Source organism: Plasmodium knowlesi (assembly GCF_000006355.2).
Source record: "Plasmodium knowlesi strain H genome assembly, chromosome: 12".
Classification (NCBI taxonomy): domain Eukaryota; phylum Apicomplexa; class Aconoidasida; order Haemosporida; family Plasmodiidae; genus Plasmodium; species Plasmodium knowlesi.
The window spans coordinates 3138145-3155749 of NC_011913.2; the positions used below are offsets into that span (position 1 = coordinate 3138145).

The following is a 17605-nucleotide window of genomic DNA, read 5'->3' on the forward strand; positions in this document are numbered from 1 at the left end:
AAAGGAAAGGGTTGTTTAGGGGGGGTGAAGGAAGGTTGCTTAGGGGGGGTAAAGGAAAGAAGGTTGTTTTGGGGGGGGGTAAGGAAAGAATGTTTAGGGTGGTAGGGAATAAAAGAAGGTTTAGGGGGGGAGGGGGAAAGAAAGGGTTGTTTAGGGTAGGGGAGGAAGGAAAGTGTGTTCAGGGGGGGGGGAAGAAAGAAAAGGGTTGTTTAGGGGGAAGGAAGAATGTTCAGGGGGGGGTAAGGAAAGACTACTTAGTGGTAAGGAAAGACTACTTAGGAGTAAGGAAAGACTACTTAGGGGTAAGGAAAGACTACTTAGGGGTAAGGAAAGACTACTTAGGGGTAAGGAAAGACTACTTAGGGGTATAGAAAGACTACTTAGGGGTAAGGAAAGAGTGTTTAGGGGGGGGTGAAGGAAAGACTACTTAGGGGTATAGAAAGACTACTTAGGGGTAAGGGAAGACTACTTAGGGGAAAGGGAAAGACTGCTTAGGGGTAAGGAAAGACTACTTAGGGGTATAGAAAGACTACTTTGGGGATAAGGGAAGACTACTTATGGGTATAGAAAGATTACTTAGGGGTAAGGAAAGACTACTTAGGGGGGGGGGGGGGGTAAGGGAAGACTACTTAGGGGTACGGAAAGACTACTTAGGGGTAAGGAAAGACTACTTAGGAGTAAGGAAAGACTACTTAGGGGTATAGAAAGACTACTTAGGGGTAAGGAAAGACTACTTAGGGGTATAGAAAGACTACTTAGGGGTTAGGGAAGACTACTTAGGGGTAAGGAAAGACTACTTAGGGGTAAGGAAAGACTACTTAGGGGTAAGGAAAGACTACTTAGGGGTATAGAAAGACTACTTAGGGGGGGTAAGGAAAGACTACTTAGGGGGGGTAAGGAAAGACTACTTAGGGGGGGTAAGGAAAGACTACTTAGGGGTAAGGAAAGACTACTTAGGGGGGGTAAGGAAAGACTACTTAGGGGTAAGGGAAGACTACATAGGGGTAAGGAAAGACTACTTAGGGGTAAGGAAAGACTACTTAGGGGTATAGAAAGACTACTTAGGGGGGGTAAGGAAAGACTACTTAGGGGGGGTAAGGAAAGACTACTTAGGGGGGTAAGGAAAGACTACTTAGGGGGGGTAAGGAAAGACTACTTAGGGGTAAGGAAAGACTACTTAGGGGTATAGAAAAACTACTTAGGGGGGGTAAGGAAAGACTACTTAGGGGGGGTAAGGAAAGAGTACTTAGGGGAGGTAAGGAAAGAGTGTTTAGGGGGGGTATGGACAGAGTGTTTTAGGGGGGAGGTAAGGAAAGAAGATTGTTTAGGGGGGGTGGGGAAGGAAAGGAGGTTGTTTAGGGTGGGGGAATGGAAGGAGTGTTTAGGGGGGGGAGAAGGAAAGTGTGTTTAGGGGGGGGGGGGGGGGGGGAAGGAAAGGGAAACAACATACATATAAACAACACAATTTCATCATCTTCTTTTCTTTACTCTTTTTTTTTTGCAGCTGAAGCATGTATCAAGAGCAAGGAGAATGAAGGAGCTGACAAAATGTGTGAACGCTTAACTTGTATGCAACACTTATGGCAGAACAGTACTGCAGCAAACCAAGGAAGCGGCAACGTAAGGAAGCACATGTACATGTGCATGTACATACATATATATATACATACGTATGTATATATACATACATATACATATGAATACGCATATACGTATACATATACTTACATACATATATGTACATATATATGTACATATACATAGATGTACAGATGTACACAAATGTACAGATGTACACAAATGTACATATACATGTATATGTATATGTATACGTATGTATACATATGTATGTATACATACATATGTATATATGCATATGCATTTATGCATATATATATATATATATATATATATATATATATATATATATATATTACTACTTATACAGGACAAATTCTGGAGAGAGAATGATGGTGATGTGAAGAAATTATGGGAAGAATTGGCACAGAAAATGAAGGACAGTAATGGCACAGGCAGTTCGAATGAATGTAATTCATTGCAAAATCCGTCTGATAAGACGGCATGCAATTTTTTGCATGCCGGCTTTAAAGAACTGTACAAGGATCTGTCGTCGTCGAAAGACGACGACAACAAACTTTTGTCTAACCCATCGTTCAGACAAACGATGGGTTGTTTCTTACTTCATTCATATGCACAACATATGAAGAAGAAAGCTGTTTGTGACATAGAGGAAGGAATAAAACTGGCATTTAAGGCATGGGAGGATCCAAAGAAGGAACCTGGAACTTCCTGCCAGAAGGGTGCCGATGGCAAGGAATCTTGTGTTCTTTGCCATTGGAATGAAAATGGCAACATTGAAAGTTGCCTCCAGAAAATTACCATAAACAGCACAACCCCCACAGAGACTGCAAAGGACAAAGTGAAAAAAATTGTCACTGACGAGGGCGACCCCAACATAAAGGATATGCTAATTGAAATAAATGAAATGACTAATTTATGTGACGGCTTACAATGTATAGCATCTCGTGTTAACACATCTGCTAATAAGGTACGCAATGAGGGAAGGAAAAACGTACATATATATACATATACATGTATATGTATGTACGTATGTACATATATATAGATACATGTATGTGTATATGTATACATATACGTATATGTATACGTATGTATGTATATACATGTGCATATATATATTATACTCCACTTGCAGAAGGACTTTTGGGACAAGGATGTCAAGACATTGTGGAAAGAATTAGCAGAGAAAATGAAGGAGAGTAATGGAACAGGGAAGGGAAATGGATGTGATTCAATGCCACATGCAACTCCTTCTGAAAAGGCGGCATGCAAGTATTTGCATGCCGGTCTTAAATACTTAAAAGGAAATTCCACATCTGACGCCAATAAATACACCATCCTGAAGGATGACCCATCGTTGAAACAAGCGATGGGTTGTTTCCTTCTTAAAGAATATGCAAAGCAGATGCAAAAAAAATCGACCTGTTTTATCGATTCCGCTTTAAAGGAAGCTTTCAATTCCTGGGGTCCAACTACTAAGGGTGAATGCACGAACGGTAGTGGTCCGTGCATTGAATGTAAATGGGACGATAGCGACTATGACAAATGCACCGTGCAGATTGACACAGGCAGCACGAGCACTACAGAGGACGAAATGAAAAAAATTATGGAAGGAAAAGACCCAGACACTAAGTCAATCACGGACGACATAAATAAAATGACTACTTCATGTGACCGTCTACAGTGTATAGCAACCCACTTAAATTCGCCCAATGGAAAAAAAAGTGCGGTAAGTAGAGTATGTCTTCTGTAAGTAGAATGAGGGGGGGATGAAGGAAAAGGAATGTACATATAGACGTATATATACACATATATGTATGTATGTATGTATATATGTATATGTATATGTATATATATATGTATGTATATATATATATGTATGTATGTATGTATGTATGTATGTATGTATGTATGTATGTATGTATGTATGTATGTATGTATGTATGTATGTATGTATGTATGTATGTATGTATGTATGTATGTATGTATGTATGTATGTATGTATGTATGTATGTATGTATGTATGTATGTATGTATGTATGTATGTATGTATGTATGTATGTATGTATGTATGTATGTATGTATGTATGTATGTATGTATGTATGTATGTATGTATGTATGTATGTATGTATGTATGTATGTATGTATGTATGTATGTATGTATGTATGTATGTATGTATGTATGCATGTATGTATGTATGTGTACATCTACATGTGTACATATATATATATATATATATATGTTCACTTATACAGGAGGACTTTTGGAATAAGGACGGCGAAGTGGGACAACTATGGCAAAAATTGTCCGTAGCGATGGCACAAAGTGGGGACAATGACACTGGAAATGGATGTGATCAAATGGATAATGGTAGTAATGGCAGAACTGCCACCGGCCCTGAAAGGAAGGCATGCCAATATCTTACACTAGGTTTCAGAGAACTGAAGAGCATTGCAGCGTCTAACGGCACTGACAACAAAATCCTGTCTAGGGACCCATTGTTTGTCCAAACGGTGGGTTGTGTCCTTCTTAAAGAATATGCAAAACAAATGCAAAGTACATCAAACTGTGTCATTGATTCTGGTATAGAGAAGGCATTCAGGGCATGGAACGAAAAAAAAGGACCTTCTTGCACCAACGGTAGTCCGTGCATTGAATGTAAATGGAATGACGACGACTATGGAAGTTGCCAAGTTCACACAACTAACACATCTGGCAACACAACCCAAGCACAAGTAATGGAAAAGTTAACATCAGTTAAGGACAGAATTGAAGGCACCGCATCTACCATAATGAACGACATAAACATAACAAATTCTTTATGTGACAAACTCCAATGTGCCGCAGGGAAGTGGTTCCAAAGCAACGGAAAACCGAACGGTGGTACTGGTACTCCAAAGAAGACTTGGGTAAGTATTACTACGAGTAACGCAACACTAAGAGGATAGAAAGGAATTAAAAGAAAAAAAAAAAAAATTATTCAGATTCCGGGTTCAGGAATAAGGTTCCAGAGTACAGGAGTGAGGTAGTACGTTATAGGAATAAGGTTGTAGGGTTGTTGGAAGAAGGTTGTAGGGGTATTAGAGTAAGGTTGTAGGGGTATTAGAGTAAGGTTTTAGTGGTGTCAGAATAAGGTTGTGGGGTATTAGAACAAAGTTTTGGGGGTATAGGAGTCATATTCTGGGTTTAGGAGTAAGGTTACAGGATGTTAAAATAAAGTTTTAGGGTACCGGAGTAAGGTTTTAGGGTATGAGTATAAGGTTCCAGGGTATAAGAATAAGGTTTTAGGGTGTTCGATGTCAGATTCCGGTTTTAGGACGAAGTTGTCAGGGTGTTAGAATAAAGTTTTGGGGGTATAGGAGTCAGATTCCGGGTTTATGAAGAAGGTTTCAGAGGTGTTACAATATGGTTGTTGCGTTGTTGGAATAAAGGTTGTTGGGGTGTTGGAATAAAGGTTGTTGGGGTGTTGGAATGATGTTGTTGTGGTGTTGGAATGATGTTGTTGTGGTGTTGGAATGATGTTGTTGTGGTGTTGGAATGATGTTGTTGTGGTGTTGGAATGATGTTGTTGTGGTGTTGGAATGATGTTGTTGTGGTGTTGGAATGATGTTGTTGTGGTGTTGGAATGATGTTGTTGTGGTGTTGGAATGATGTTGTTGTGGTGTTGGAATGATGTTGTTGTGGTGTTGGAATGATGTTGTTGTGGTGTTGGAATGATGTTGTTGTGGTGTTGGAATGATGTTGTTGTGGTGTTGGAATGATGTTGTTGTGGTGTTGGAATGATGTTGTTGTGGTGTTGGAATGATGTTGTTTGGGGTGTTAGAATAAGGTGGTCAAGGTGTTAGTATAAGGTGGTAAGGGTGTTAGAATAAGGTGGTAATGGTGTTAGAATAAGGTGGTAAGGGGGTTAGAATAAGGTTGTAAGGGTATTATAATAAAGTTGTAAGGGTATAAGAGTAAGGTTGTAAGGGTGCTGAAATAAGGTTCCACGGTTTAGGACTTAGGTTTCAGGGTTTAGGAGTAAGGTTCCGGGGTTAGCTTTAGCTACTTTAGGGGGGGAGAGGAAAAACTCCTCGCAGACAGGGACCTGATACTACACACCAACCGGATACTATACAACAACCGGATACTATACACCAACCGGATACTACGTAACCTACTACCTACATATATAACCTTCTTTTTTTTTTTTATAGTGTGACTTTTGGGATAGCGCTGTTAGTGAGGCACTGCAGAAGATCTTCGGACACATCGAGAAGAACAGTGCAACCAAAACTGATGGTACATGCACCACCTTTGGTGATGATAATCCTGATAGTGTTGAAAGAAGAGCTTGTAATCATATCACAGCAGGTTTAGACTACATTAACACACTTAGTGGTGTTAGTGGTAATGGCAACCAACTGCTCGATAGAGCAGTTGGTTGTATTGCTCTTAACATGTACGCTGATGAAATAATTAAAAAATCGAATGATAATTGTCCCATTGATGAGAAAAAAATAGAAGAAATGTTTACTAAATGGAATGATCAATATAATAAAAGTTCTTCGCCTCCATGTAATGGAGGTGCTAATAATAAAGATTGTTTCCTTTGTAATAGGGTACAAAAATCAGAACTTAATAATTGCCAACTAAGTGTTTCCAACACTTTGATTAATACACCATCACCAAATGGAAATTGCGATAATGGCGCAACTAACGTGAAGACTAAAATGGAAGGTCTACTCAACAAAGACACTATCAAGATGGAAGAAAAAGTGTCCAAAATCACTAACATTACGAAATCTCCTTTCTGTACTCAACTTCAATGCGCAATCAAACACTACGCAAAAAGCAAAAATGGAAAAATATCACCCTGGGTAAGGATGGACAACTACGTATACATATAAACATACACATATATATACATAAATGTATATGTATATATGTACACATACGTATGTATGTATACATATGTATGTATGTATACATATGTATACATACATATGTATATATGCATATGCATTTATGCATATGCATATATATATATTACTCCACTTACACAGGATGGATTTTGGGAGGAGACTGGTGAAGTAGGACAACTGTGGACAGAACTGTCCACCACAATGACAGAGAAAGGCACGACGAATCAGAATGGATGTGATCAAATGTATGATAATGGCACTGGCACTACCACTAGAGAAGCAACTGACCCTGAAAAGAGGGCATGCAATTATTTGCATGTCGGCTTAAACCAACTGTACAATCCGCCGGCGACGGCGGCGTTGACGCCGTCGTTGCCGTCGTCGTCAGGAACCATCAGCCTGAAGGACAACCCACTGTTGAGACGAACGTTGGGTTGTTTACTTCTTAAGGAATATGCAAAGAAAATGAAAGAAAAATCTACTTGTGTTATCGATTCTGGCATAGAGAAGGCATTTAAGGAATGGAATGGAAATATTACTAATGGTACTTGCAATGACAAGGAACCTTGTGTCCCTTGCCAATGGAAGGATGACAGCATTGACACTTGCAAAATTAACACAACTGGCACAGGTGGCACCACAACTCCAACGCCAGTACGGGAGAAGTTAACACAAGTTCAGCCCCAAATTACTAACAGCGCAACTAACACCCTACCGAAAATAAATGAAATGTCCACTTTATGCGAATACATTAGATGCGCCGGACCCAAATGGTTCAAAAACCAAATGAAAGGAACTGGTAATACTGCAACCAAGAATTGGGTAAGTATTACTACAAACAACACAACACTTAGTGGGAATGGAATGAATATTTAAAAAAAAAAAAAAAAAAAAAAAAAAAAAAAAAATTCATATTCCGGGTTTAGGAGTAAGGTTTTAGGGGTATTAGAAGTCAGATTCCGGGTGTTGGAATGAGGTTGCTGGGGTGTTAGAATAAATGTTGTAAGGGTGTTATAATAACGTTGTAAAGGTGTTAGAATAAGGTTGTACGCTTGTTAGAATAAGGTTGTAGGGGTATCAGAAATCAGATTCCGGGTTCAGGATGAAGATTGTGGGGGGTGTTAGAATAAGCTTGTAGGGGTATTAGAATAAGGTTTCAGGGTTTAGGAATAAGGTTCAGGGGTTAGCTTTAGCTGCTTTAGGGGGGGAGAGGAAAAACTCCTCGCAGACATGGACCGGATACGACAACAGCCGGATACTACAACGGCCGGATACTACACTAACCGGATACTACACCAACCGGATACTATACAAACTGGAAACTACACAACCTACTAACTACATATATATAACCTTTTCTTTTTCTTTTTTTTTTCAGTGTGACTTTTGGGAGGTGGAAGGCGTCAAACCGGAACTGAAGAAAATGTTTGACAAGATCGCCTCCGAAGGACAGAACAAATCAAAGAGCAAAGCTAATGGTGTATGCAGCACCTTCGGTGATGGTAATCCTGATAGTGTTGAAAGAAAAGCTTGTAATCATATCACAGCAGGATTACAACACATTAAAGACGTTAAAGGGGACAAAAATGGTAGTCAACATAAAGAGGCCAACCAACTGTTCGAAAGAACAGTTGGTTGTATTGCTCTTAACATGTACGCTGATCAAATAAAAAAGGAGTCGCAGGATAAATGTCCCATTGATGAATCTAGAATAAAAGAAATGTTCACTAAATGGAATCTACAAAATAATAAATCTTCGTCTTCATGTAATGGAGGTGGTAGTACTAATGTTTGTTTTGAATGTCAAAGGGAAGAAAATTTTGGTCCTTGCAACCTCCTCGTTGATAAAGGTCTCATTGGAACATCAGCATCATCAGGTGGAAGTGCAACTTGCAATGATAACGAAGACAAAGAAGACGTCCAAAAACAAATGAAAGAACTCCTCGAATCCAACGACTCATCCCAATCCAACTCTACCATTAAATCCAACATAACGACCACCTTATCTACTATCACTGAAATGGCCTCTTCTTTCTGTACTCAAGTCCAATGCGCAGCAAAGAAATGGAAATCAGCAAAGAACCAACATAATAGTGGACAAAGCACCGATGTGAAGTGGGTAATGGCGGTAGACAACTACATATATACATACACATATATGTATATATGTATATATATATATATGTATATGTATATGTATATGTATATGTATATGTATATGTATATATGTATGTATATGTATATGTATATGTATATGTATATGTGTATATGTATATATATATGTATACACATATGTGTATACATATGTGTATACATATATATATTTTTTTTTTTTGTTTTCTTCTTTTGTTCTATGTTTAGAATGACATGAAGGATGAGATGGAGACGGAATTAACGAAACTTCTAGGATATATGACGCAGTCTAAAAATCAGGAGAAAGTTGCCCAATACTGCGATGATGACACTAAATGGTATAAACTTGGCCATAAAGAAAGCAAAACAAATAAAGCAGCTTGTTTATTTTTTGCTTCAGGATTAAAACACATTTATACTCACGGTAATGGCCGTGTTAACGGCCCATCGTTTAGACAAACGATGGGTTGTTTATTTCTTAAAGAATATGCAAAACAATTGCAAACAATGGCAAATAAGAAGAAGCAAGGACATAGTTGGGTACATCCCCATTGCAGCATAGAGGATGGTATAACATATGCTTTTGGTAAAAGTGAAGACATTATGAAGAGTGCATTAACTCAATGCAACAAGGGTCCTAATGGTACTTCTTGTTTTGTATGCACACAGGAGGAAGATTATGATAATTGCCACATTGGCAAGGACGAAGTAAAGCCCCAAGTGGAACCACTGCTCGAAGAGAAGAGTGACTTAATGGAAAAAACATTAGAGAACACAGTCTGTCCCATCCTTCTTACGGATCTCCTTACCCCTTTTCTTCCTTTGGCTCCTGTCTCTATTGGCCTTTCTGCTGTGGCTTATTACCTTTGGAAGGTAAAAGAATTAAAAAAGAAAAAATAAAATAAAATAAAAAAAATTAATGAAAAAAAAAGAAAAAATTAATGGTTAAAAAAAAAAAAAAATTTTTATGGACAAAATTAATGGTTAAAAGGAAAAAAAAAATTTTTTTAATAGTTAAAAGGAAAAAAAATTTTAATGGACAAAATTAATGGTTAAAAGGAAAAAAAATTTTTTTTAATAGTTAAAAGGAAAAAAAAATTTTTTCTTCATGGTTAAAAGGAAAAAAAAAATTTTTCCTTAATGGTTAAAAGGAAAAAAAAAAAAATAAAATAAAATAAATGTGTAAAAAGAATATTTCACAATCTTCTTAACAAAAATATCCTCTCATTTTTTTTTTTTTTTTTTTTTTTTTTTTGTAGTATTTTGGTCCTCTTGGTAAAGGAGGACAACGTTTCAGAAGATCTCCTACTGAAATTCCTGGTCCATCAGTACAAGAACAAGTCCTCGATCATGTGCAGCAAGATAGTTCACATGAATATCGATTGGTAAAGGAACGAAAACCTCGTTCTGCTCCAACGAGAACGAAACGTTCTGGTCCCGTGAATCGCCGCACGATTATTGAAATTCATTTTGAAGTGTTGGATGAATGTCAAAAAGGGGACACACAATTGAACCAGAAGGATTTTCTGGAACTTTTGGTTCGAGAATTCATGGGATCCGAATTAATGGAAGAAGAACAGGTTTCTAAGGAAGAGGTTCTTATGGAAGGGGTTCCTTTGGAACGTGTTCCTATAGAAGAGGTTCCAAGTTTAGGTTCCGTGTTTATGGTTTAGGGTTCAGTGTTTAGGGTTCACATTTTAGGGTTTATGGTCTCAGGTTCCCGGTTCAGGGTTTAGGTTTTAGGGTTGACGGTTTAGATTTTATGGTTTCAGCGTTTAGGGTTTAGTGTTCACGGTTCATGGTATATTGTTTAAGATGAAAGATATCGGTTTCACACCTTTTGTCCTTTTTTAATTATGTGATAAAAAGACATAAGGAGTTTGAATATTCATGTTATTTCTTATTCTTTTTAAACTTCTTTTATTATTTTTTTTTTTTGTCCTCTTTATTTTTTCTTTCACCAAAAAAAAAAAAAAAAAGGAAGAAAAAAAAAAGGACTCTTTCTTCCACATTTATTTCTTATTTTGTTTGCGAAAATTTTTTCTTTTTTTTTGGGGGGGTGAAAGGACCCCGTTTTGTTTATAGAAAAAAAAAAAAAAAAAAAATCTTTTTTTTTGAAGAACATTATTATTTTTTTTTTTTTTTCCTTTTTATTTGTTCTTGAAAAAAAAAAAGAAGAAAAGAAAAAAGAAAGATTCTTTCTTCCACCTTTATTACTTATTTTTTTTGCAAAAAAATTTTCTTTTTTTTTAAGAACACATTTTTTTTTTTTTAGAACACCCATTTTTCTTTTTTTTTTTCCTTTTTATTTTTTCTTGAAAAAAAAAAAAAAAAAAAGAATCTTCCCGTAATACATCTAAATACCAGGCCATATATTGTTGTTTTTACACCTTAAAACATGGAAACTTGAAACCTGAATCCTAAAACTTTTTTTTTTTTTTTTTTTTTCCTCTTTTTTTTTTTTCTTTCATTTTTTTTATTTTTTTTCTTTTTCCTTAAAAATTTTTTTTTTGTTGGCATTCTTGCGAAAAGTTGCCCCCAATAGTTGTTATATCTTGTTCTCGTAAAAAAAATGTAAGGGACATCCGCGCGCGAGTGCCCGCGCCCCCCAGCGCGGACACTATATTACGATTTCAGCGAAAAAAAAGTGTGGAAGAATGCTAAAACATTCATATAATTAGAACTTTATAAAAAAAAAAAAAGTAAAATAAAATAAAATAAAAAAAAAAAGAAAAAAAATCAAATAATGAGAAAAAAAAAAAAAAAATGTACATTGTATTCATAATATTTTTCGTGTAAAAAAAAAAAAATATAATGGTTCCATATAATCATAAAAACCATGTCTATACAATAATTATTATAAGATGTTACTAAAACAATTACAAAAATGTGATGATATTCATGCTAAAAAATTACATACACACACAAAAAAAAAAAAAAAAAAATTCATGATTTAATTTTTTTGCAATGGGAAATTTTCTTTATTTCGCATGATATAAGGGTTGAATTTTTTCTTTCCCGACCTTGTTAACGTTACACATATGGGATGAGTAAATTTTCTTCGGTACAACTTGAACCCTGAACCCTAAAACCCTGAAATGTGAACACTAAACCGTGAAACATAAACCCCGAAACCTATACTCTACACAAATTAAACCTAAACCCTAAACCTGTACTCCACAAACTTTAAACCTAAATCCTAAACCCTAAAACCTGAACCCATGAACCCTAAACCTATACTCTACAAACATAAAACCTACACCCTAAACCCTAAACCTATACTCTACAAAGATTAAACCTAAACCCTAAACCTATACTCAACAAAGATTAAACCTAAACCCTAAACCCTAAAACTATACTCTACAAAGATTAAACCTAAACCCTAAACCCTAAACCCTAAACCCTAAACCCTAAACCCTAAAACTATACTCTACAAAGATTAAACCTAAACCCTAAACCCTAAAACTATACTCTACACAAAATAAACCTAAACCGTTATCCTACATTCACTCTAACACTGAACCCTGATACTACTTTCAACTTAACCCTAAACCTTGATCATAATTTCACTTTAACCCTAAACCCTAATCATACATTCACTTTCACCCTTAACCCGGAACCCACTTTTACCCTTAACCCGGAACCCACTTTTACCCTTAACCCGGAACCCACTTTTACCCTTAACCCGGAACCCACTTTTACCCTTAACCCGGAACCCACTTTTACCCTTAACCCGGAACCCACTTTACTCTTAACCCGGGAATAACATTACTTATAACCCGAAACCCCCTTTTACCCTTAACCCGGAACCCACTTTTATCCTTAACCCGGAACCCACTTTCATCCATAACCCGGAACCTACTTTTGCCCTTAACCCGGAACCTACCTTATCCTTAACCCGGAACCTACTTTTACTCTTAACATGGAACACACTTTTATTCTTAACCTTGAATCTACCTTATCTTTAATGCGGGGAATACATAACCATGAAAAACGTTTTCCCATACCCAGGAACTACCGTATTTTTAACTGGTAACCAAATTTTAACCTTAACCCGGAACCAACTTTTACCCTTAACCCGGAACCCAGTTTTACCCTTAACCCGGAACCCACTTTACCCTTAACCCGGAACCCACTTTACCCTTAACCCATAACCCACTTCACCCTTAACCCGGGACCCACTTTTATCCTTAACCTGGAACCCACCTTACCGTTAGTCCGTCACCAACCTTTACCCCTAACCCGCAACCAACATTACTTATAACCCGGAACATACGCCATCCTTAACCCGGAATCCATCTTAACGCTTAACCCCGAATCCACCTTATCTTTAACCCGGAACCCACCTTATCTTTAACCCGGGACCAACCATACTTTTAACCCGGAACCCACTTCTATATCCTTAACCCGGAACCCACTTCTATATCCTTAACCCGGAACCCACTTCTATATCCTTAACCCGGAACCCACTTCTATATCCTTAACCCGGAACCCACTTCTATATCCTTAACCCGGAACCCACTTCTATATCCTTAACCCGGAACCCACCTTTAACCCCCTAAACCCTAAACCCTGAACCCTAAACACTGAACCCTAAACCCTAAACCCTGAAACCCTGAACCCTAAACCCTAAATCCAAAACCCTAAATCCAAAAACTCAAACATAAAACCTAAATTCTAAACTCCAAACCCTGAACCCTAAGCTAGGAAACCTAAACCCTGAAACCCTGAACACTAAAACCTAAGTCCTGAACCCTGAACCCTGAACCCTGAACCCTGAACCCTAAACCCTGAACCCTAAACCCTGAACCCTAGACCCTAAACCGTATACCCTATACCATAAACCGTGTACCCTGAACCCTAAACCCTGAACCCTAAAACCCTAAAACCTAAACCTTGAACGCTAAAGCCTAAAACCTAAATCATAAACCCGAAGAAACCGTAAAATCCTAAACCCTGAACCCTAAATCCTGAATCCTAAGCCCTAAACACTGAACCCTAAACCATAAAACCCTTAACCCGTAACGTTGATCATTAAACCCTAAAACCCTTAACCAGTAACCCTGAACATTAAACCCTGAACCCTAAAACATAAACCCTAAAACATAAACCCTGAACCCTAAACCCTGAACCATAGAACGCCTAAACCCTTAACCATAGAACGCCTAAACCCTTAACCATAGAACGCCTAAACCCTTAACCATAAAACGCATAAAACCTGAATCCTGAACCCTGAACCCTAAACCCTGAACCCTAAACCCTGAAACCTAAACGCTAAACCCTGAACCCGAAAATATACATCTATGTTATCTATGAAAAAAAAAAAAATATATTATATGAAAGGTGAAAAGGATAGAAGAAAAAAAGGAAGAAGAAGAAGAAAGAAAAGTAAAAAAAGGAATAAAGGGAAGATAAGAAAATAAATGGAAAGTAAGGGAGAGGAAGGAAAGAAGAAAAGGCGAAGGAAAAAAAGGAATAAAAATAAAGGTGAAGGGAAGGAAGAGAAGAAAAGGAATAAAATGAAAGGGGGGAAGGGAAGGACAGAAAAGAAAGGAAAGAAGAGAAAGGAAAGAAAAGGAATGAAAGCGAATGAAAGCGAACGAAAGGGAAAGAAAGGGAATGAAATGTAAAGAAGGCGAAAGAAGGGAAGGAGGGAGGGAGTTTGAAGGATGTCGTAAGCTCTTTCTTTTTTCATCTTTTTCTTTTTTTTTAAAAAAATTTAATGAATATTTAAAGGAGGAAGTTTTTTTCCTTTTTGTTTTTTTAAAAAAATATATGTATATGAAGAAGAGAAGGAAAAAGAAAAAAGGGGGAAAATATGAATAAAAAGGTTTAAAGGGAGAAAAAGAAGGATGTTTCTAAAGAGTAAAGGAGGTAGGTTAGAAGGAGGAAAAAAAAAAAAAAAAGAGGATTTAAAGGAGAAGGAGAGAGGATAATAGAAGGAAAAGGGAAAAAAAAAATATATATATATGGAAGGTATAAAGGAAGGAAGAATAATGTTTAAATGGTATATAGAAAAAAAATTTAAGGGGAAAAAAAAGAGATTTAATGGGAGAGAAAAAAGAATATTGTTTAAAGAGAGAAAAAAAGTAGGAAGAATGGTTATTACTCTTCTTTCTGAGTAAGTGAAGGAAAGAAAGGAAAGAAAGGAAAGAAAGGAAAGAGAAGAAAGAAAAGAAATAGAAAGAGGAACGAAGGAAAGGAAAAGGAAAAAAAAAATAAAGACAAGGAAAGAGAAGGAAAGTAGGAAGAAAAATAATGAAGAGCTTTGAAGGAAGGAAAGATGAAGAGAAGAATGAATGAAAAAACAAAAAAAAAACTACAGATGACCTAATTCTACATTTCAGATGGGTACATTTTTGTTTCAAGGAAGGGTAGTATTCCTTGAAAGAATATACCTCCTCCTCCACCTTTTAGACGCCCTGTCCCACTTTCGCCTTTCTTCCGCATGAACGATATCCTTTTACACAGACATAGAGAAATAGGTAAAAGGACGTGGGGGGTGGGGACGAGTGAGAAAGCGAACGAGTGGAAGGAAATTTAATATATGACATCGTACTTTCCTAATATATATTTTTTTATAAAAGGTAACGAAATCACATTTCAGTTGTCTAGTCAATGAATGCGCAAAATGGCGACGTCGGCGGCGCCATCTGCGCCGAAGGCGACCCAAATCAATGAAGAAGGTATGCTACATATATATGTTATATAATGTTAGGACATTCTAAAAGGGAAAGAAAAATTGTTCCTGCTTTCCTTACCTTGCACTTTCTTACACTTTCTTTTTTTTCTTTTTTAGGGAGAATACAAAGAGGATTAGAGAAACTCAGATCCGCATTCAGTACCGACCTAACGGGGTTTCAGCAACTCCTTTCAATATGCAATACTGAAGCAGGGAAAACTTCCAATTTCACCTATCAAACACATCAAAGTGTTTTATGTAATTATATAACTTCTTCTGTTAGAGGTACTTACGGGAATAGTCCAAATCGAGGTTCCGGTTCTGGTCCCGGTGGCACTGTTTATAGTGGATTAGATCGTACACATCGTTGTAAATTTTTACGAATATGTATGAAATATTTAATGCACTACTCTTGTATATCAGAGAGTGATGTTAAGGAGATTTTAAGGGCAATGGAACCGCAAGTTAGGTCATGGAAGGTGGAAGGGGATGTAAAAAATAAACAAAAGTATAAAGAAGCTTTTGGTAGGTGTTTAGGGAGGTCATGGAGTGAGGAAAAAAGTAAAGAAAAAGGGTTAAAGTGTAGTGTTATTGCCGTAATTAAGGCAACTGATAGAGGTAGTCCGTCAAAATTGAACCCATTGAAATCGGCACTAGCAGCACTATCACGACCATTAGGAGGAAGTGGAACTTGTTCCACCGCATCTAACAATCAATATGTCAATGATTGTAGTGGAGGGGCTCCGACAACAGCAACCCAATCTAACGGCCTCGTCGACAGCGACGACGACAGCGACGAAGAAGATGATGACGATGATGATGACACGATAATCACAACAACGACAACGACAACAACAACAACGACAGCATCATCAACACAATCACCATCCCTTCCTGGATGGAATGGGAAAGGGAAGAAAGGGAACCTTCCCTTTCCTTCCCTTTCTTCCTTTCCTTTTGACTCGATTCATCCTTATCTTCCTCTAGTTCCTTCTATCATTGGAATTATCACCATAACTTATTTCCTTTGGAAGGTAAGAAAAAAGAAAACGAAAAGAAAAGGAGAAGAAAGGCAATAAAAGGGGAAAGAAAAGGAAAGTAATAAAAGAGAAAGAATGAAAACGAAAGGAAGCGTAGAAAAGAAAAACCAAAAGGAAAAATTAATGGTTATAATGAAAGAAAGGTATAAAAATAAAAGGCAAGAAAAAAAAAAAAATTAGTGGGAAAAATGAAAAAATGAAAGAAAGGTATTAAAAAAAAAAAGATGAATAAAGCAGTACGCGATTTGTACAATGAATGAATGTGTACGGGGTGTATATGTGTAGGATTTCGCATTTTTAGGTTGCGGGATATAATATATTACGGTGCATGTGTGTAAGATTTCGTATTTTTAGGTTGCGGGATTTAATATTTTTACGGTGTATATGTGTAATATTTCGTATTTAGGTTGCGGGATATAATATTTTACGGTGTATATGTGTAAAATTTCGTATTTAGTTTTGCGGGATTTATAATATTTTACGGTCTATATGTGTAAGATTCTGCGTTTAGTTTTGCGGGATTTATAATATTTTACGGTGTATATGTGTAAGATTTCGTATTTAGGTTGTGGGATTTATAATATTTTACGGGTGTATGTGTAAGATTTCGTATTTAGATTGTGGGATTTATAATATTTTACGGTGTATATGTGTAAGATTTCGTATTTAGGTTGCGGGATTTAATATTTTTACAGGTGAATATGTGTAAGATTTCGTATTTAGGTTGCGGGATTTATAATATTTTACGGTGTATATGTGTAAGATTTCGCATTTAGGTTGGGGGATTTATAATATTTTACGGTGTATTTGTGTAAGATTTCGTATTCTTAGGTTGCGGGATATAATATTTTACGGTGTATATGTGTAAGATTTCGCATTTAGGTTGTGGGATTTAATATTTTTACAGGTGAATATGTGTAAGATTCTGCGTTTAGTTTTGCGGGATTTATAATATTTTACGGTGTATATGTGTAAGATTTCGCATTTAGGTTGTGGGATTTATAATATTTTACGGTGTATATGTGTAAGATTCTGCGTTTAGTTTTGCGGGATTTATAATATTTTACGGTGTATATGTGTAAGATTTTGTATTTAGGTTGTGGGATTTATAATATTTTACGGTGTATATGTGTAAGATTCTGCGTTTAGTTTTGCGGGATTTATAATATTTTACGGTGTATATGTGTAGGATTTCGTATTTAGGTTGCGGGATATAATATTTTACGGTGTATATGTGTAAGA

At 36.7% G+C, this 17605-nt stretch overlaps 2 protein-coding genes across 2 annotated transcripts in view; both read left to right on the plus strand.

Moving 5' to 3' along the window:
- Positions 1–10314, plus strand: part of PKNH_1272200 (SICAvar, type I) — a gene marked incomplete at both ends in the record, with an annotated part of 14600 nt that extends 4286 nt beyond the window's left edge. Inside the window, 9 exons of the mRNA XM_039114206.1 lie at positions 1505–1620; positions 1949–2569; positions 2738–3331; positions 3860–4513; positions 5801–6463; positions 6650–7330; positions 7887–8627; positions 8870–9514; positions 9901–10314. Of these exons, the coding sequence (XP_038969852.1) occupies positions 1505–1620; positions 1949–2569; positions 2738–3331; positions 3860–4513; positions 5801–6463; positions 6650–7330; positions 7887–8627; positions 8870–9514; positions 9901–10314 (5129 nt within the window). The remainder of the gene's footprint in view (positions 1–1504; positions 1621–1948; positions 2570–2737; positions 3332–3859; positions 4514–5800; positions 6464–6649; positions 7331–7886; positions 8628–8869; positions 9515–9900) is intronic.
- A 4949-nt stretch (positions 10315–15263) lies between these two features.
- PKNH_1272300 (uncharacterized protein) lies at positions 15264–16357 on the plus strand (the record flags this gene model as incomplete). The annotated part of the gene is made up of 2 exons (XM_002260020.2): positions 15264–15327; positions 15441–16357. Coding segments are annotated over 2 exons (981 nt in total), but the record flags the coding sequence as incomplete, so codon positions are not given.
- Between the last annotated feature and the right edge of the window lie 1248 nt (positions 16358–17605).